The 18,965-nt window shown below is 49.4% G+C and overlaps 1 protein-coding gene across 3 annotated transcripts in view; it reads right to left on the minus strand.

Moving 5' to 3' along the window:
- The window catches only part of PADI4 (peptidyl arginine deiminase 4), a 33,297-nt gene extending 19,309 nt beyond the window's left edge, over nt 1–13,988 (minus strand). For 2 of the 3 annotated variants that reach the window (XR_011503603.1, XM_044769801.2), the window contains exons 1-2: nt 13,887–13,987; nt 1,644–1,824 (exon numbers count right to left, since the gene is read on the minus strand). Coding sequence is in view for 2 of the 3 variants with exons in the window: in XM_044769801.2 (XP_044625736.1) it covers nt 1,644–1,824; nt 13,887–13,978 (273 nt within the window). In the remaining variant the exon portion in view is untranslated. Of the gene's footprint in view, nt 1–1,643; nt 1,825–13,886 lie in introns of all 3 variants that reach the window. The other variant, XM_044769800.2, reaches the window with a different exon arrangement.
- Between the last annotated feature and the right edge of the window lie 4,977 nt (nt 13,989–18,965).

The raw sequence follows: 18,965 nt of genomic DNA on the forward strand, positions 1-18,965 counted from the left end.
GCGGGCGGAGCGTCAGGATTGACACTTCCAAGGAAAACAGGCCAGGGGAGTTCCCCGCCCCAAACCCAGGAGCTGCCGCCAAAAGGAGCTCCCGAGGGGACGCGCGGAGGTGTCTGGATCCGTCCCCGAGATAGTCGGGGTCCAGGGAGGTGTCACAGTCACCATCACCTCCTGTCTGGACCGTGGCTTCAGCCTCTTGAGTGGTCTCCCTGCCTCGGTCTACCGCCTAGAGCCAGTGTACTCGCTACACGGCAGCCACTGGGGTCTTTTCAACACGCAAATGTGGTCTTGTCACTCCCTGGGTGAAAGGTTTTCACTGGCTTCCGGTTGCCCTCGGAAAATGAGGCCCCTGATGCCAAGCCCTCTCATATTGACTCTCTCTCCCCCCCCCACCTGCTGCTCCACCCTCCTTTCTTGCCTTACAGATCTTCCTCAGTTTCCCCAACATGCGTCTCACCCTCTCCTCGTCCGGAGTGTGCACACAGGCCACATGCCCTATGCAGAGCTCTCCTCCTCTCTCCCTCTCTTAGGCAAGTCATTCGTCCTATCCTTCAGCTTGCCACTTCTCCCAGGAAGCTTTCCCTGATTGCACCCTCCCCCACCTGCTTTGGTGTCCAAGCTCTGTGCTCCTACAGCAGGCAACACTCTGCCCCACCAGGGAGACTGCCTGTCCTGTCCTGCTGGGAACAAGTGGTCACTGGACCAAATCTCTGTGGGACCCCGGGGGGTCCTGTTGAGCTCATCTGCAGTCAAAGGACAGGCAGTGGGTTGAAGGGTGGGCTCCAAAGAAATATGTCCATGTCCTAATGCCTGGAACCTGTGAACGTGACCTTATTTGGAGAAAAGCTCTTTGCAGATGCAATTAAGTTAAGGATCTTGGGTGAGCGCATCCTGGCTAATGGGGCAGGTCTTACATGCACTGACACATGTCCTTAGAGGAGTGAGGTGGGGGGCAGTTTGATTGAGGACACAGTGTGAGCACAGAGGCGGGTGTTGGAGAGACGTGGCCACCAGTCTAGGGACGCCAACAGCCACCAGCAGCTGGAGGAGGCAAAAAAGCGGATTCTCCCCCAAGTTCTTCCAGAGGGAGCGTGGCCCTGCTGAGACCTTCATTGCAGACGTCTGTCCCTCAGAACTGTGAGAGGATGCATTTTTGTTGTTTTAAGCCAGTGGCTTGTGGTAATTTGTTCCAGCAGCCACAGGAAACTAAGCACACGGGCACGGTGTCCCGGGGCTGCCTGGCTGTGGCCTTCCTAGCACTCACAACCGTCCGTAATTGGTTACCTCTGTATACCTCATGCCCTCACCCACAGGTGGTAAGCGCCTTGAGGCCTGCAGCCTCACCTGTCTTCTTCGTTTCTGTACCTCCAGTGCCTGGCGGCGCCTGGCAGGTAGTAGGTGATTATTAAACGTTTGCTGAAAGAATGAATTTAATCAAAGCCGTGGCCTCCATAAACCTTGGCATTCCTAGATTGTTTTTGAGGACGCTATGGCTGGAACAAGCCATCACGAGCTTTTCCAGAAAGAAGCAGGCTCTGCCAGGTCTGGGGCTGTGGGTCAGTGCAGGACAGACTGTGAGTAACGGAACTGCCGTGACCTGCTGGCTTCCTCCCACACGGCCCACCTTACAACGCCGCACTCACCTTCTGGTCACCTGTGCTGTGGCTGGCAGTTCTCATCCTCAGGGTCACCTCCAGCCCAGGGTCCAGGGGCCACTTGGGGGAACCTGTGGCATTCTTCTTGGCTGGAGGGCTGTGGGCAACATCCACGGCCACTCCCGGGGAGGCGTTGATGCTGAAGGATGTGTAGCCCTTGGGGGCAGAGCTGGGGAGGACAGAGAGCCACAGTGAGGCAGGGCCTGGCCCACCACCGCTCTCCCCAGCATTCCCCCTTTTCCCAAGTGTAAACACCAGATGGCAGCTGGTCTGCCCCTGACCGTGGGAGTAAGTATGTGAGGTTGTCAGGAGGTGGCGAGAAACAGAAAGAAGATCCCCTGACTTGGAGGCTTACACTCGAACCAGGAAAATTGCAGAGAGATGTGCACACCGAAGACACACACACATGGATGTGAGCATAGAGCGATGTGCACACCCAGAGGTTTACGCTTCACGGATGTGCACACACAGGGTTGTGCAACACGCAGAGAATCACACAGACTCCTGCTTCTGGAATTGTGGCAGACCAGTGCTCTGAAGAACCTTCCCTTAGAAAACAACTGGTCTGTGGTTAAAATAGACTTTTTAAAGCATGGCTGAGATCGTGAGAAGTGAGAGAAATCTCCAGGGACTCCCTTCTCTGCGTGTGCACCCATGCACACGCCACAGCGGTTAAATTGAGGGACACCAAAGACAAAAAGAAGATCTGAAGGGGATCCAGAGAGAAAAGTCAGATCACCTATAAAGGAACAGAAATCGGATTGAAAGCAGACTTCTCAACAGCAACAACAGAATCTAAAAAAACAGTTGAATAGTATCTTCAAAGTATTTTGAAGAAAGTAGCTGTTAACTTAGAATTGTATACCCAACAAAATTATATTTTAATAAAGACATTTCAGATGAAGAAAAATTGGTATTTTAAAACCAACACACTTTCACCAAAGCGACTTCTAAAGACACACTCTAAGGAGAAGATCTCTGATGCCGGTAGCATGGTCTGGGATGCAGGAAAGAATGGTGAGCAAATAAAATGGTAAATGTCTTGGAAAATATTGTCTGTATTTTTTAAAAAGTTATAAAAATATCAAAATTGTGGGATTAAAAAAAGATCAGGATGTAAATTGGGAGGTATAATGAGAGTTGAAGTATTCTGAGGTCCTTCATTGAAGAGGAAATTAAGATAGTGTTTAACCATAGATCTTATAGAGTTAAAATTCTCTGATTAAAATGTAAAGGTATTCACCAAGAGAATGGAAGCGGAGTTCATACATTTCTACACAGGCAGAAAATGCAGTAACAGAAGAAGAAGAGAAACAGTCTCAAAAAGACAATGAAAGAGCAAAAGGCAACAGAGAAAAAATTGGACAAACGAAACTAAAAATAAACGGTGAAAACAAATCCGAATATATAAATAGTCAAAATAAATGTAATTAGATTAATGTTACTAGTTAAAAAAAAAGAGTTTTGGACTAGATAAAGAAATGAAGTCCAGCTGTATGCTATTTGCAAGAGGCACACCTAAAGTATAAGGATCCGGGAAAGATGAAGTTAAAAAAAAAGGAAGAAAGATACATTAAGCCAATAATCAAAGGAGAGCTGGATGGGTATATTAATATCAGACAAAAACCACACTGCTAGCAATAGAGAGGATCACAATCTAATGATATAAGGTTCAGCTCACCTGGAAGGTATTCTAAACACAGCCTCAATATATGTAAGGCAAAAATGGATAGAAATACAGGGAGAAGTTCGCAAATCCACCATCACAGTCGTAGATTGCAACTCTTCTTTCTCAACTAACCATAGATTAACCAGACAAAAAAAATAGTGACATAACTAACAAGCTTGATTTAGTGGACGTGTGTAGAATTCTGTGCCCCACAACTGGTGAATATACATTTTTCCAAGCCAAGTGCATATGGATCACTAAAAAATTTGACCACGTAATTGGCCATAAAGGAAGTTTCAACAAATATTAAAGAGTAGGTGACATACAGTATACGGAGCCTATTCCTTGATCCCAGTGTAAGTTAGGCGTCACTAGCATAAACTCCAATTTACATTTGAAAATTTCAAAACCAGACTTCTAACTAACTTACAAGTCAAAGGATAATTAATGAAACTAAATAATAATACTCAGAACTGAGCAATAATTAAAATACTACACTTCTAATATTTGGGGGAGCTAAAGGTATTACTTTGTGCCTTAAATGCATGTATCTTTAAAAAGAAGAAAAAAGCTGAAAAATGAGTAAACAGAAAAAGAATGTAGAAAAATAAAATAGAACAGAAAAGCCCAAAATAAAGATGACAGAAATCTGTGAAATAGAAAACAAGTAAATCAACAAAGCCAAAATACACTGATAAAACTGATAAACCTCTGGCAAGATTGGCCAAGGGAAAAAAGATAGGAAGATAAAAAGAAATCACTACAGAAAAAGCAGATTTTTTGTGTGTGTGTGGATAGTTGATAAAAGCTAAACAGAAAATCCACAGCAAATATCATCTTTAATAGTGAAAAATTGAAAACCTTCCTTTAAAATCAAGAACATGACAAGGATGCCCACCGTCACCACATATTTTCAACATTGTCCAGGAGGTTCTAGCCACTGCAGTAAGAGAATAAAAGTAAAAGGTATAAAGACTGAAAAGTAAGAAAAAAAAACCCTGGCAATATTTATAGACAATATGATTATTTGTAAATCTCAAAGGAATGTACAGACAAGTTAAAAAGAAGTAGTAAGAGTTTAATAAGGTAGCTAGTAAGGTGGAGAGGCAAAAATCAGTTGCTTTTGTGTACCCCAGCAATAATATAGTTGGAAAAAATAATTTAAAATAAACATATAATTTTCATCAGAAAAAAAGTGCTATAAAGTACCTAGGATAAATCTAACAAAAGATGTGTAAGGCTTTTATGGAGAAAAATGCTCAAACCTTACTGAAAGCAATTAGAGAAGACACAAATTAATAGGAATAGCACGAACATGCTTAGGAAGGCTAATATCATAATGGTATAAAATCTCTCCAAATGAATTTATACATTCAATGGAATTTCAAGGTTTTTCATGGAACTTGACAAGTTGATTCCAAGATTTACAAGGAAAACCATGGGCCTAAGATAGTCAAAATACCCTGTAAAGAAAAGAAGCAAAAGGTGAGAGACTTTTTCAACCAGGTATGACTTACTATGAAGCCATGGATGTTGTAATGGCTCAGGCAAAGACAAATGACAGATGCAACTGAAGAGAGATTCTGCTTGATCTATGACAGAAGTGGTCTTGCAGATAACTGGGGAAAGTGAAGATTATGTAAGAAATGATGCTGGAACAATCACTCATCCATATGGAAAATAATTAAATTGGAAAAGTAATTAAATTGATCCCATCCTCACACCATATACAAAAACAAACTCCAGGTGGATTAAAGACTTAAATATGAAAGACAGAACTTTGAATCTTTTTAAAAAATAGGTCTTATTTTTTAGAGAAGTTTTAGGTTCACAGCAAAATTGAGGGGAAGGTACAGAGATATCCCATATATCTCCTGTCCCTAGTCATGCAGAGTTTCCCCCATTATCAATATCCTCCACTAGTGATGCATTCACTACAATCGATGACCCTACACTGACATGTCATTATCACCCAAAGTCTGTAGTTCACATTAGGGTTCACTCTTGGTGATGTACATTTTATGGGCTTGGAAAATTGTATAATGACGTGTGTCCACCATTATAGTACCATAGAGAGTAGTTTCACTGCCATAAAAATCCTCTGTGCTCCCCCTGTTCATCCCTCCCTCCCATTTAGCCCCTGGCAACCACTGATCTTTTTACTGCCTCCATAGTTTTGCCTTTTCCAGAATGTCATGTAGTTGGGATCATACAGTCTGTAACGTTTTCAGATTAGTTTCTTTCCCTGAGTAATATGCATTTAAGGTCCCTCCATGTCTTTTCATGTCTTGGTAGCTCATTTCTTTCTAGCACTGAATAATATTCCATTGTCTGGATGGACCACAGTTTGCTTATCCATTCACCTACTGAAGGACATCTTGGTTGCTTTCAATTTTTGGCAATGTAAATAAAGCCGCTATAAACAGCCATGTGCAACTTTTTGTTTGGGCATAAGTTTTCAGTTCCTTTGGGTAAATACCAAGGAGTATGACTGTTGGATCATATGATAAGAGTGTGTTTAGTTTTCTAAGAAACTGCCAAATTGTCCTCCAACGTGGCTGCGCCATTTTGCATTCCCTCCAGCAATGAATGAGAGTTCCTCGTGCTCCATATCCTCGCCGGCATTTGGTGGTGTCACTGTTCTGGATTTTCGCCATTCTAATGCCTATGTAGTGACTTCTCGTTGTTTTAATTTGCATTTCCCTGATGACCTATGATGTGGATCATCTTTTCCTTTGCTATTTGCCATCTGTATATTTATTTTGGTGATGTGTCTGTTAAGGTCTTTGGCCCATTTTTCAATCAGATTGTTTTCTTACTGTTGAGTTTTAAGAGTTCTTTGTGTATTTTGGATAACAATCCTTTATTAGATATGCTTTTTGTTAATATCTTCTCCCAGTCTGTGGTTTGTCTTTTCGTTCTCTTGATGGTGTCTTTTGCAGAGCAGAAATTTTTAATTTTAGTGAATCCAGCTTGTTGATTCTTTCTTTCCGGGATCTTGCCTTTGGTGTTGTGTCTAAAAAGCTACCAGCAAACCCAAGATCATCTAGATTTTCTTCTATGTCATGTTCTAGGAGTTTTAGAGTTGTGCATTTTACCTTTAGGTCTGTGATCTATTTTGAGGTAATTTTTTGTGAAGAATGTAAAGTCTGTGTCTGGATTCATTTTTTGGATATGGCTGTCTGGTTGTTCCAGCATGATTTGTTGAAAATGCTACCTTTTCTCATCGTGTTGCCTTTGCTTCTTTGTCAAAGATCAGTTGACTGTACTTATGTGGGGCTATTTCTGGGCTCCTTGTTCTGTTCCATTCATTTACTTGTCTGTTCCTTCACTAATACCACACTGTCTTGATTTCACACACTGCGATACCACAGTAAGTCTTGAAGTTGCATAGTGTCTGTCCTCCAACTTTGTTCTCCTCCTTCAATATTGTGTTGGCTATTCTGGGTTTTTTTGCCTCTCTCTATAAACTTTAGAGTCAGTTTGCCAATATGCACAAAATAACTTGCTGGGATTTTGATTGGGATTGCATTGAACCTGTAGATCAAATTGGGAAGAACTGACATCTTGACGATGTTGAGTCTCCCTATCCATGAACATGGAATACCTCTCCATTGCTTCTCTTCTTCTTTGATATCTTTCATCAGAGTTTTGTAGTTTTTCTCATAAATTTCTCAGTCATATTTTGTTATATTTCTACCTAGGTAATTAATTTTGGGGGGTGCAAATATAAATGGTATTGTGTTTTTAATTTCAAATTCCACCTGGTCCTTGCTGGTATATAGGAAAGTGATAGACTTATGTACATTAACCTTGTATCCTGCAACCTTGCTGTAATTGCTTGTTAGTTCCAGAAGTTTTTTGGTCAATTCTTTTGGATCATGTCATCTGTGAACAAAGACAAGTTTCTTTCTTTCTTCCCAGTTGGTGTTCCTTTTATTTCTTTTTCTAGTCCTAAGCATTCAGTAGGTCTTTCAGTATGATGTGAAAAGCATGGCAAGAGGGAACATCTTTGCCTCGTTCCTGATCTTAGTGGGAAAGCTTCAGGTTTCTCACCGTTAAGTGTGATGTTAGCTGGAAGTCTTTGTAGATATTCTTTATCAAGTTGAGGAAGCTCCCCTCTATTCTTAGTTTGCTGAGAGTTTTTGTCATGAATGGGTATTTGCACCTTTTAAAAGAACATGTCAGGGTCATCTTTATGCCCTTTCTTAAACAAGACACCAAACCAATAAGCAAGAAAGAAAAGACTGATACATTCAGCTAAGTGAGAATAAATAACTTCTGTTCATCGAAAGACTCTATAAAGTGAAAAGACAAGCATAATCTAAGAAGTTCTTCATAGCATAAAACCGACAAAGGCTTAGCATCCAGAATATTTAAAGAACTTAGGCTAATCAACATGAAAAAAGCAAATAACTTAATAGAAAAAAATGGGCGAAAGACACAAACAGGCATTCGCAGAATTTGAATGAATGATGAACACAAATGGATGATGGCCATGTGAGGAGGCACTCCGCCTCACTGAGAAGGAAGATGAAAACATCGAGGCCATAATGAGATGGGGTTTACGCCCACCTGGTTGGTGAAAATAACGCTATAGACTATACGGTTCAGAGGGAACTAGCACGCTGCTCGCGGAGTGTGAAATTAACCACTTTGTGAAACAACTCAGGGTTATCTTGCAAAGTCAAACATCAGCCTGCCCCAAAGCCAGCGACCCGCTCCTCGCTCCTCGGCAGACGCCCTCGAGACTCTCTTGCACGTGTGCACCAGGAGACACGTTCAAGAATGCTCAGAGCAGCCTTTTCTGCAAGAGTGAACGACCCACAGGCAGAAGGGCTAAGAAACTGCAGCAGATTCAAACTGTGTGGGAGACTCCCGAGAGGGCAGATCCCACGCCATAAGGTCATAGAGACGTGGATTTTATGATTATGTTTTCTATTTTCATTTTTGTAATAAAGTTCTTTGTCTCTATATCAGAAGCTCTGTATATTCATTATAGAGAATTAGGAAAATACAGGAAAAGTGTGTGGTAGACAGACCTCTATGCTGGCCCCCACAATCCCCACCTCTGGTGCTCGTGCCCTTGTGTGACTCCCTCCCCCTGAGTGTGGGAAGGACCCAGTGACTTGCTTCCAACCAACAGAAAATGGCAAGAGTTGTGGGCTTCACTTCTGTGATAAGGTTACAGAAGACTTCCCTCCCTCCCTCCCTCTCTCTCTCTGTCTCCCTCCCTCACTCTCTCCTTCTCAGCTCCCTTACCTTGACGAATCAAGCCGCCACAGTATGAGCCATGGGAGGCCCGCATGGCAAGAAACTGAGGGAGGCTCCCTGCCAACCCAGAGAAGGGAACGAGGCCCTCAGTCCATCAGCCCACGAGGACCTGAATCCTGCCAAGGACCATATTAGTGAGCTTGGAAGCAGAGCCTGCCCGGAGGAGCCTTAGCATGACCCTAGCTCTGCGGACACCTTGATCACAACCTTTGAGACGCCAAGGCAGAGGACCAGCTAAGCCACACTGGACCCGGACCCACAGAACCTGCGAGATGATAAACGCTGTTGTTCTAAATTTGGGGGCAATTTGTTACACAGTGATGGATAACTAATACAGGATAAAAAAGGCAGAAAGAGAGAGAGAGGGAGAAAGAAGGGGGAGGACGAGGAAGAGGAAGAAGGAAGGAGGAGGAAGAGGAGAAGGAGGGGGAGGAGAAGAAAAGGAAGGAAGGAGGGAAAGAGAAGGAAGGAGGGAGGGAAAAAGAAGGAAGGAGCGAAGGAAGGAAAGAAGGAAGGAAGGAAGGAATTGCCTAGAAGAAAACGGAGTCTTACCACTCGGAGACAATCACTAACGTTTTGATATTTTTCTTTCAGTAGATGAATTTTTGAAGCATGTTTTGTAGAACTAATGAGATCCGAAGCAGATGAAAGAGGAGAAAAGCTTTCCCAACGCTTCCCTAGCTTCCATTCCCCTGGTTTTATTTCGTTTGCTGTCCACCCTGGTTTGGGCCCTCATTCCGTCCCCATGGCGTCAATTTAAAGCTCTTAAACTTGAGTGACAGTGAACACACAGAACATTTCCTCTGCTCCAGACCCCGTTCAGGTTCTTTCTGTATATCAACTCACTCAGTTTTCACCACCAACCTGTAGGATGGGTGCTGTTATCATTTCCATCTCACAGGTGAGAAAACCAAGGCACAGAGAAGGGAAATCACTTCCCCAGGCTCAGCTTTAGGCGTCCTGCTTCTCTGCTCTGTGACGGGGTTGGGGTATCCCAGAGCTGGCCCCGGCCTCCTTTATACATCTACCGGCCCCCTACATTCTCCGCACGCTGCAGTCCAACAGAATCCTTCCCAGGTCCCCCACACCCGCCCACACTTTCTCATTTTCCAGGTTCTGCTTATCGTCTGCCCCTCATCTGGAATGCCCCCTTCTCTCAGAATCCAATCCAGTCCCAAAGGCCCATCTCAAGGGGACCCCCGCCACCAAATCCTTCCCCCAACTCTCCAACCAAGAGGGATTTCTTCCTCAAAATGAGATTTCCCCTCTGTGTAGGCAGAATAATGGTTCCCCAAAGATGACTACAGCCTAACCCCCCAGATCTGTGCGTGTGTTCCCTTACATGGAAAAGACGACTTGCAAATATGGTTAAGTTAGGGATCGTGAGATGGGAGATTATCCTGGATTATCCAGGTGGTCCCACTATAACCACGAGGGTCTTTATAAGAGGGAGGCAGGAGGGTCCGAGCGAGAGAAGATGTGGTGATGGAAGCAGAGGCCAGAGGGATGCAGTCGCTGGAAGGGGCCACGAGCCAAGGAATGCAGGCAGCCTCTAGAAGCTGCAAAAGGCAAGGAATGGATCCCTCAGAGCCTCCAGAAGGAATCAGCCCTCTGGACATCTTGATTTTAGCTTCAGGAATAACCTCGTGAGATCCATTTTTGAACTTCCGATCTCCAGGACTGTAAGATGATATATTTGTGTTATTTAAACAACTAAGTCTGTGTAATTTGTTACAGCAGCAGTAGAAACCGACAGTCCCTCTTTCTGTCTTTCCATCACAGAAGTCTCTGCCTCTCCCTTAGATAAAACCCTGGCCTCTCAGGGGATGTGACGGCTGGGTTCCAGAAAGGTGGAAGGTAAGTAAGAAACAGTGGAACTAAAATCAATTTCCTCATAAGAAAAAAGATAAAACAAGTGACAGGTTCGAGCAGATTAAAAAAGTCAGCCGTGCCAATCTTTGCCTTACCAAGAGGGTGTGAACAGCAAAGGGGGAATACATAAAAACGTTTTTCATATCTCAAACAGAACGGGTCCCTGGGAAGGCAAGACATTAGCTCATGCCCTGTAGCCACACTATTCTCCTCCTTCTCTGTCCGAGAATTCAGCATCTGGAACTTTTGCGGCCCTCTGTGACGTTTCTGGCTGCGCATCCCCCGTCCTGATGGCATTGCCCGGATTATCTCGACCTTCACTAAGTGAAGCATGCAGCGCGTGGCTCCATCTTCACAGTCACCCTGTGGGCGGGGTGCTGTTACGCCTGTTTTACAGATGAGGAGACTGAGGCACAGAGGGGCAAAGTGTCCAAGTCATGGGGCTGCTGGTGGCAGGTCTGGGTCCACTTGCAGCCCAGCTGATGTCATTTCCGCCACATCATGTCTGTTTCTTTCTCTGCATTCACCTCACCCTGCTGTGCCCTGGGTTTACAAGCTAGACATTTGCTTTGCAAATGCCTGGCCAACTGAAACTTAAGAAAGGCCCTCGTTTCTCTCTCAAAGCCTGGAGACTCCCTCTCTGCTCCGTGTGCAGCTCTTTGCCTCCATGCCTGCCAAGCCGCCCAGAGGCCACCCCAGCTGCCCAGGGGCCGGGGCAGGAGGAGGCAGATGGAGAGGGACACGCCATGTGTCTAGTACAACAGGAAAACGAACAAGGGGCTCAAAGAACAATGGGAAGACGGAGACTTGGGGCCGACGGGCATGCAGCACGGGGCCCGCGGTGCTGTCCATCTCGGCTCGCTCTGCCCAGGGTGACTTCCCCACCGGGAGCAGGGAGAAGGGCGCACACAGGTGCTTCTGCCACCTTCTGGGGCTTTACAGCCACGTCTCCAGGCCTCACAGCCACCCTCTCTGCCCGATGGGGAAACTGAGGCTCGGAGAGGTGAGGCCCTGCTGGGACTTGATTCTAGGACGTGTGTTCTTTCCTTTGGCTTTTCCAGACCGTCTCGGATCCTAAACAAGGAACTTCCGCAAACATATGGGGGTCTTCACTGTGTGTGTGTGTGAGTGTGTGTGTGATTGTGAGACGACCCAGAGCTGAATCTTCTCGTAAGTTCCGACAGCTTCTGCAGGAGCCGCACTGAGAGCCTGAGTCCCAGACAAGTGACAACACTGACATCCTTCCTCCAACTCCACATCCAGCGTCTCCTCCCAGCGGTTGGGCAGCGCTTGGTGCCCATAGCACTGTCACACTCAGTGGCGCGTGCAATCCTCCAGGAAAGGGGACCACTCCACCGGACCCTCGGCATGTACTTTATAATTTCATCCTCACCACAACCCAGCAGGGTGGGTGTTAACTTTCCCATTTCACTGATAGGTAAACTGAGGCTCAGAGACACCAACAGCCTTGCCCACACTCCCCGCTGCCACATTGTGTGGTCTCCTGTCCAGAAAGAGACCCTGGGGGGCAAGAGGAGGAGCCCACGGATGGCAGCTCCTGGCCCCCCACCCACTCTGAGCCTTTCCCAAGCCCTAGGGAAGCTGCCCGAGGTCCACCCCCCTGGGCAGCGGGCTCAGGGCGACCAACCCCACAGCACTGGGTGGCAGTGCGTGCTGGGGAGGCAAACAGTCCTGGGTTCAAGCCTCCTTTAATTTGTATGAGCTTTGGTAAAAGTTGGGAGCGCAGAGAGCCCTCGGCGGGGTTCAGCGCGCATCACCGGTTGGTGGGATTTTTTGTGACTGCAATCAACATGCTTCCCATTGAGCAGGGCAAGTCCTTTCCAGGCTCGGGGTGAGAATCACGACCAGGGTCTCTAGGAGCGTCTCCGGGACAGGCGCCACCCCCACGGTCTGGGCTGGCCTGTACCACCCGTCTTTCTAACCCTTGGGGGCTCCAAGCCCTGCGGCCGAGGGCACCGCTCGTGCAAAGGTGTGGAGGCGCGTGTGCTGGGGAGGAGGGGTGCCCACCCCGTCTGTGTTTTCAGAGGGGAATTCAGACCCCACTGAAGGCGGTGGCTGCACGGGAGACAGGAAGAAGGCGCTAGCCGGGGACAAGTGAGAAGGACAGGGAAGAAATTATGGGAAGGGCCGGTCCAGGGACCGAGGGGGAGAGGGGAGGGAGTGAATCCTGGCTCCCCCACCTACTAACCGTGTGGCTACTTCACCTCTCGGAGCCTCAGTTTCCCCTTCTGTAAAATGGGAATAATAGCACTGCCTACCTCGTACGGCTGTTGAGTGAGTACGTGTGGGAGTATGATGTGCACATCAGCCGTTGTCATGTGAGCCGTGCACAATGTCGCACTGAGCGGGGAGCACGCCCCCAGAGGAGCCGGTGTCCTCGGACGCCATCAGGCTGTCGCTTTTTCCTTTGCTCCTCAGCCCCGCCGTCTCCTGCCTCCCCTCCGCGTCCTGGGAGGCCGCCCAGACACTACTGCTGTTCTTCCCGGGTCAGCCACCGAGTGACACTTTCAAGGAAATGTCCCAGACACTCCTGTGGGAGCCTCACTAGGACCACTGACGCCCAGCCTGGGACGGAGGAAGCCAGCGGCTGCCACTACTGTTACTGACAACAACAATGATGCCAACTGTGCGCACTCGCTGAGAACGTTCCTGAACCGTCTTGTTTAACCAGAGCCTGGCACAGGACTTGGCATATGATAGATTCAACTCATATTTGTTGAATGAATGAATGAATGAAGAATGAATGAATGAACAACTACCAGCGATTTGCACAGCACTGTGCTAAGTGCCTAACAAACATTCTCATGGTTTCTCACATTTAATCCCTATAACACCCTGTGAAGTGGGTATTATCCCCATTCCACAGACGAGGAAACTGAGGCTTGGTTTCCCAAGACCACGCAGCTAGCCAACAGCAGGGCTGGGTCCCCCTCCTCGGCCTCTCCCATGCCAGAGCCTGTCTTGCCTCTGCACCCACGGAGGGAGGCTTGGCTGAGTGGTGTCGGCTCACAACGCACCGGGAACCAAGTGTGGGTTGTGAAGTCCAGGTCTAGCTTGGCTTCCAGGGCACACTTGCTGTGTGACCTCAGGCAAGTCATAGACCCTCTCTGAGCTTCCAGTGCCTCAATGGTGAAAGGAGATGATGCTGTTTGCCCCTAATAATGGATTTGTGGTGAGGCCCTGGGGAAATCCCACTTGAACATGGCAGAGAACCCACTGCCCTGAATCCAGGCACGTCCCAGGGCCACTCGGGTCTTCTCTCTCCAGCTTCTCCGCGGGCAGCAGCTCCAGAGGCTGGAGCCTGAAGCCTCGGCAGACCACCTGTCCTGCGTCAGCAGAACCCGCTCCTCCAGCATCACTGGACCTGACTCCACCCCCAGACGCCCCCCACTCACCCGTAGACATCCAACTGCGTGTCGGTGCCCAGCACACACACGGCGTAGGTGGGCTGCTCTGGGGCCACATGGATCACTGTCCCCTGGGCCATCGTCCCTCCGGCTGCAGGAAGCCCCTGGGCTGGTTCCTTTATATCGCCCAGGGGAAGCCATGAGTCAGCCCCTGTGGTTTGTGGCCAGCGGCTTGGCCCCTCCCAACTCAGGTCCCGGGCGTGGTGCTGAGCCCCTCCTGGTCCGTAGCTGCCCTCGGGCCCCGCACGGGTGTCAGGGCCAGAATCAACCGCAGGCTGGCTCTGTCCTTTTCCTGGGAAGGGCCCGGCGCTCAGGAAGCCTGCAGGTGGTCCCCGCCTGGGGCCGCGAACCCCTGCATCCACCCAACCTCGCCCACCCTGCCCTACGGCGTAGTTAGAGGAGAACGGAGAGAACCGGGAGGCTCGAAGGGTTGGGGCAAGAGGTCACAGCCCAGCCTACACACTCAGACTCCCCCGGCTTGGGATGAGTGTCCCACGTGATAACTCACCCTCTGGGGTGTTTTCTGTGCCGGCCCATCTCTGCGCTTCACGTGGTGTAACTCATTAGGACAAGCCTGTGAAGTACGAACTATTATAATTCCCTCACTTCATGCTCATAGCAGCTCTCGGAGGTCGGTACCATCCTCATTCCCGTTTTACAGAAAAAGAAACTGAGGCACGGGGAGGTTACACAGCTGGAAAGTGGGAGAGCCAGGATTTGAACCAAAGGCACTCTGCTCCAGAGTGCGGGGTTTACCAGCTCCCTGTCCAAGTGACATGAGCTTTTCAGACGTTATCACATCTGCGTCTTACTACAACACGGGGCTATATGGGCTTAGTATTATGTCTCTTTTTATAGAAGGGAAAATAGAGGCTTCAAGAAGAAAGGTGATTTGCCCAAGGTGCCCTGGGTGGCGCTTGGTGGAGCTGGAGGCGGGGGGTGAGCTTCCTGGCCTGGGAGCCAGTGTCCCCTGCACACGCCAGGAGGCCTGCCTCTTGTGGGGCCTCCGGGTGTCAGACTAGACATCGCAGGTGGGGCCACACCTGCTCCGGGGACACTCACTCAGCCGCGGAGCTGTGGTCACACCTGGGCCGTGGGTGCTGCCTCTCCCTGCTAGTGGGTGACGGGTGAGGGGGGTGGACGGACTCCCAGCAGGGAACGCCTGGAGGAGGCATGCATGGGAATCAGGAGTGAGCAGAGTGTGTTTGGGGGTCTAGATTGCGTGTGTGTGTGTGTGTGTTTTGTTTGCTCTGGCTTTGAAACAAAGAATTCACCTCATTAATTCAGAGCTGGGCAGTGGGATCTGACTGAGTTCATGCCAATGTCCCCGTGAGGTGGGGCCGGTCATGACGCCCACGCTGTAGATGAGGCCACTGAGGCTCAGAGAAGCGGAATAATACTTCCAAGGCCCCACAACCCACAAAGTGGGATCCAGGATCCAAACCACCTTCTCTAGGCTCAGAACCCACTTCCCGTGCCAGCGGGTGGTGGGGCCAGGACTGATGCTCTCAAGCGTCCATGTGATTCCTTGCATGTGGTAGGTCTCAATAAACCCAATTTCTCTGGCTGGTCATACAATTAGGACTAGTTCGAGCTTCTAATGGAAGCCAGAGGAGGGAGTCTTCCATTGTCAGAGTCTGGGGGGCCCTCCAAGAACCCAAATCCAGTCCTCGTTCTGTGCATGGGAGACTGAGGCACAGAGTGGGATTGTGACGTGCCCACCATCACACAGCAAGTCAGCGGGAGAGCTGGGCTGTACCCCAAGTCTTAGGTGTCCTGGGGTAGTTTTTCTTTCCCTGTTTTCTTCAGCAATTTGGGATTTAAATTGTCTGTGAATAAGCCACAAAGAGAACAAGTCAAAAGTGGTTTTGTTAATTCAACAAATATTTATTGAATACTTGCTGTTTGCCAGGCAGTGTTCTGGGCACTGAGGATATGAAGTGAACAAAACAGACAAAAGCCTTGCCTTCATGGAACTTTTTTCTTGTGTAAAGAGACAGCCAATCAGCAATAAATATAATAGGTGGATTTTGTCATATGTTAGTGTTCTGGAAAAATGAAACAGTGGAGCAGTGGCAGCAGCATCAGGAGTGCAGGCAAGGCGTGGACTGTGATTTTAAACAGGGTGGTCAGAGAAGGTGGTGTTTGAGCAAAAGAAGGAGGTGACAATGTGGATATTTGGAGGGAGAATGTTCCAGACTGAGGGAGCAGCCAGTGAACCAGTGCAAAGGCTCCGAGGCAGGGATGTGCGTGGTGGCTTCAGGAAACAGCGAGGAGACCAGTGTCAGGAATGCAGTGAGGGAGGGAGGGCAGGTCTGAGATAGGGGCCAGGTCACGTTGGGCCTTTCAGGCTGTGTGAGGAATTCGGCTGCCGCTGCAAGTGACACGGGGAGCCGTGGGGATGTTCTGGGCAGAGGAGGACCATGATGTGACTTGTTTGAGCAGATCACTCTGGCGGCTGCCTGAGCATAGACTGTAGGTGACAAGGGAGGAGGCAGGGAGGCCAGCGAGGAAGCTGTTACAGTCCAGCAGGTGACATGGCGGGGACTCAGGCCAGGGCGGTGGCGGTGGAGGAGGTGGGAAGCCGTCAGATTCTGGACGTATCGTGATGGTACAGCCAGTAGGATTTGCAGATGGACTGGACGTGGGGCACAAGGAACAGAGGCGTCAAGGATGACTCCACGGTTTGGGGATGGAACATCTGGAAGGATGGAGCTGGCACCTTCTGAGGGGGGTGGGCTGGGGGTCAGGCTGCAGGTCCTGGCTGTGTCACATGTGAGATGTCTGCTCGAGCCCGTGTGGACATGTCCTGCAGGGGACATGGATACATGACTCTAGAGTTTCAGAGCAAGGAGGATCCTTAACCCCATCATGAGACCCCCCCATCTTTGTGACCTCATCTAACCCTAATGACCTCCCGAAGGTCCTACCTCCAAATGCCATCACGTCGGGGGCTGGGGCTTCCACATACAAATTAGGGGACACATTCAGTCCATGGCCCGGGTGGACATGAAGGCTGTTTGCACATTTCAGCCTCGTAAACCGTGCCACGAGGCGCTCCTGTGAGCCTGTCTGTGGTCGTTTGCAGGGACTTTGTGAACTTATCTTTGCCCTTCTTCTTGCAGAGCATTTTGCTCTTTTCCTGAAATTTGCCAGCGCTTGTCATTATGTGTATGTGTTTAAGTGTCTATCCTCCAACTAGCCACGAGAGCAGGGACTTTGTCAGTCTTGGCTACACCCCCAGCCTAGAACACTTCTGACTCGTGGCAGGTGCTCACTAAACGCTGCGGCTGAGCACTGCGGCGTCTCCAGCACCCGGACCAGCGCTGGACCCACGTATGGGGCCCCTGAGGACAGTTTCCTGCAGGGATCCCTGAGAACCAGGGGCTTGGGATCCCTTGGGGCTTGGGAAGAAAACTCTCCTGCCCACGAGGGCAGCTGGCTCAGAACAAGGCCAGAAACCTCTGAGGAAGGGCCCCCTTGCTGCTGAGAGGCAGGATGGCCAGCCCAGCCGCTCAGCTCACCCAGGGGAAGAGAGGCGGGGCCGGTGATTGCCCAGCGTCCTCTGGGCATTTGGGGCCCCGATCACTGGGCGCCTGAGCTGACGCCCCAGTGACTGGCCTGGCTATCCTCCCCCAGATGATTGAGATGATGTCATTCCGGGAGAAGGAATCAGGGTCAGGGACCTCTCCCCGAGACTCCGAGACTGGGTATGGTGCAAAGCTGTGTTTGGAGTGCTGCCTGAGCCACTCCCTCAGCACACCTTTCACAGGTGCGGTTCAGATTCATTTACTGAGCTGGTTGCTCGACAGATGCCCCTCAAAGGCCCCCTGAGTGCCTGGCGCTCCCTTAGAGGCTAATCAGGCTTTGTTTAAAATAGATTTGCAAGGACCCCGGTGATAAGAGAGACCACCATCTATTGAACATCTGCCATGTGCCACACTTGTCACAGGTCCTCGGGTTATAGTCTTTCTGATTCTCGCCATGCCCCAGTGGACAGCACTTACGATCTCATCTCTGCAGGAGAGGGAAGCAAGTGCTCAAGGTCACGCAGCTTCTAAGTGGGTTTGAAACCCAGCTTCGTCGAACATGCTTTGCTTTCTGTGCGGCCCTTACCCAGGCCAGGCCGCTGACATGCGTCACCTCCAATCCTCGCAGCAACCTTAACCTCTGAAATCTACTCTCCGCATTTGCCAGATGAGGAAACCGGATCTTGGAGGGGTTGGGTAATTCGCCCAAGGTTGCGCAGACAGGAAGTGGCGACACTGGATTTAACTTTGCTCCTTGTCCCACTCTGCCCACCGTGCAGCTGCCCCCTGGCCAGGTCCCTTGGCTCATGTGCTCTGAAGTCCCTTCCAGCACAAAGGCCCCCAGCCTCTCCATAACTTCAAGTAGAAAATTGGGAGCGTGTCTAGATCACCCAGAAACTGGTAGCTCTCCTCCTCCTGCTAAGGTGTCCGTCTGAGAGCCCTGAGCCCACAGCAGGTGGAGGTGGGGAGGGGCCTCTCTCCCTCTCTGCCCCCACGGCCCCGCCCTGCCCCCAGCTCCTCTCTCTGCTCCTTCACAGAGACCTTCCAGGCTCATGGACACACAAGGACAACACTCACTCTAACATGCACCGGGCCCCACCCTGCACCATTTTAGTGGGGCTCACTCGTGTGAACCCCACAACCACCTGCTGAAGGTGGGACCCCTGTTAGCTGTTGACAGACAATCGGTACGCCGGGGCAGAGATGGGAGATGGAACACCTGCCCGTCTGCACCGAAAGCCTGCGACCTTCCACTAGGCTGTCTTTGAGAAAAGGAAGGGCACCCAGCCAGGCAAAGGTTAACGCTCCTGCATTCCTCTTCTGGAGCTGGATCCCCCTGTCTCTGACCCCAGGTGCCCACATTCCTTCTCCAGCACCCAGGACTTCTCCTGGGACCATGACCATAAGACTTGGGACCTTCCTTCATCATTGCTATACTCCTAGTGCAGAGTGGGTGCCCAAGAAATACTGTATTTTATTGAATTGAAAACTCCATTTATTTTAAGATACATCCCTCGCTCCAGGACCATTTGTTGAA

This window comes from Equus asinus, chromosome 5, assembly GCF_041296235.1.
Source record: "Equus asinus isolate D_3611 breed Donkey chromosome 5, EquAss-T2T_v2, whole genome shotgun sequence".
Lineage (NCBI taxonomy): Eukaryota > Metazoa > Chordata > Mammalia > Perissodactyla > Equidae > Equus > Equus asinus.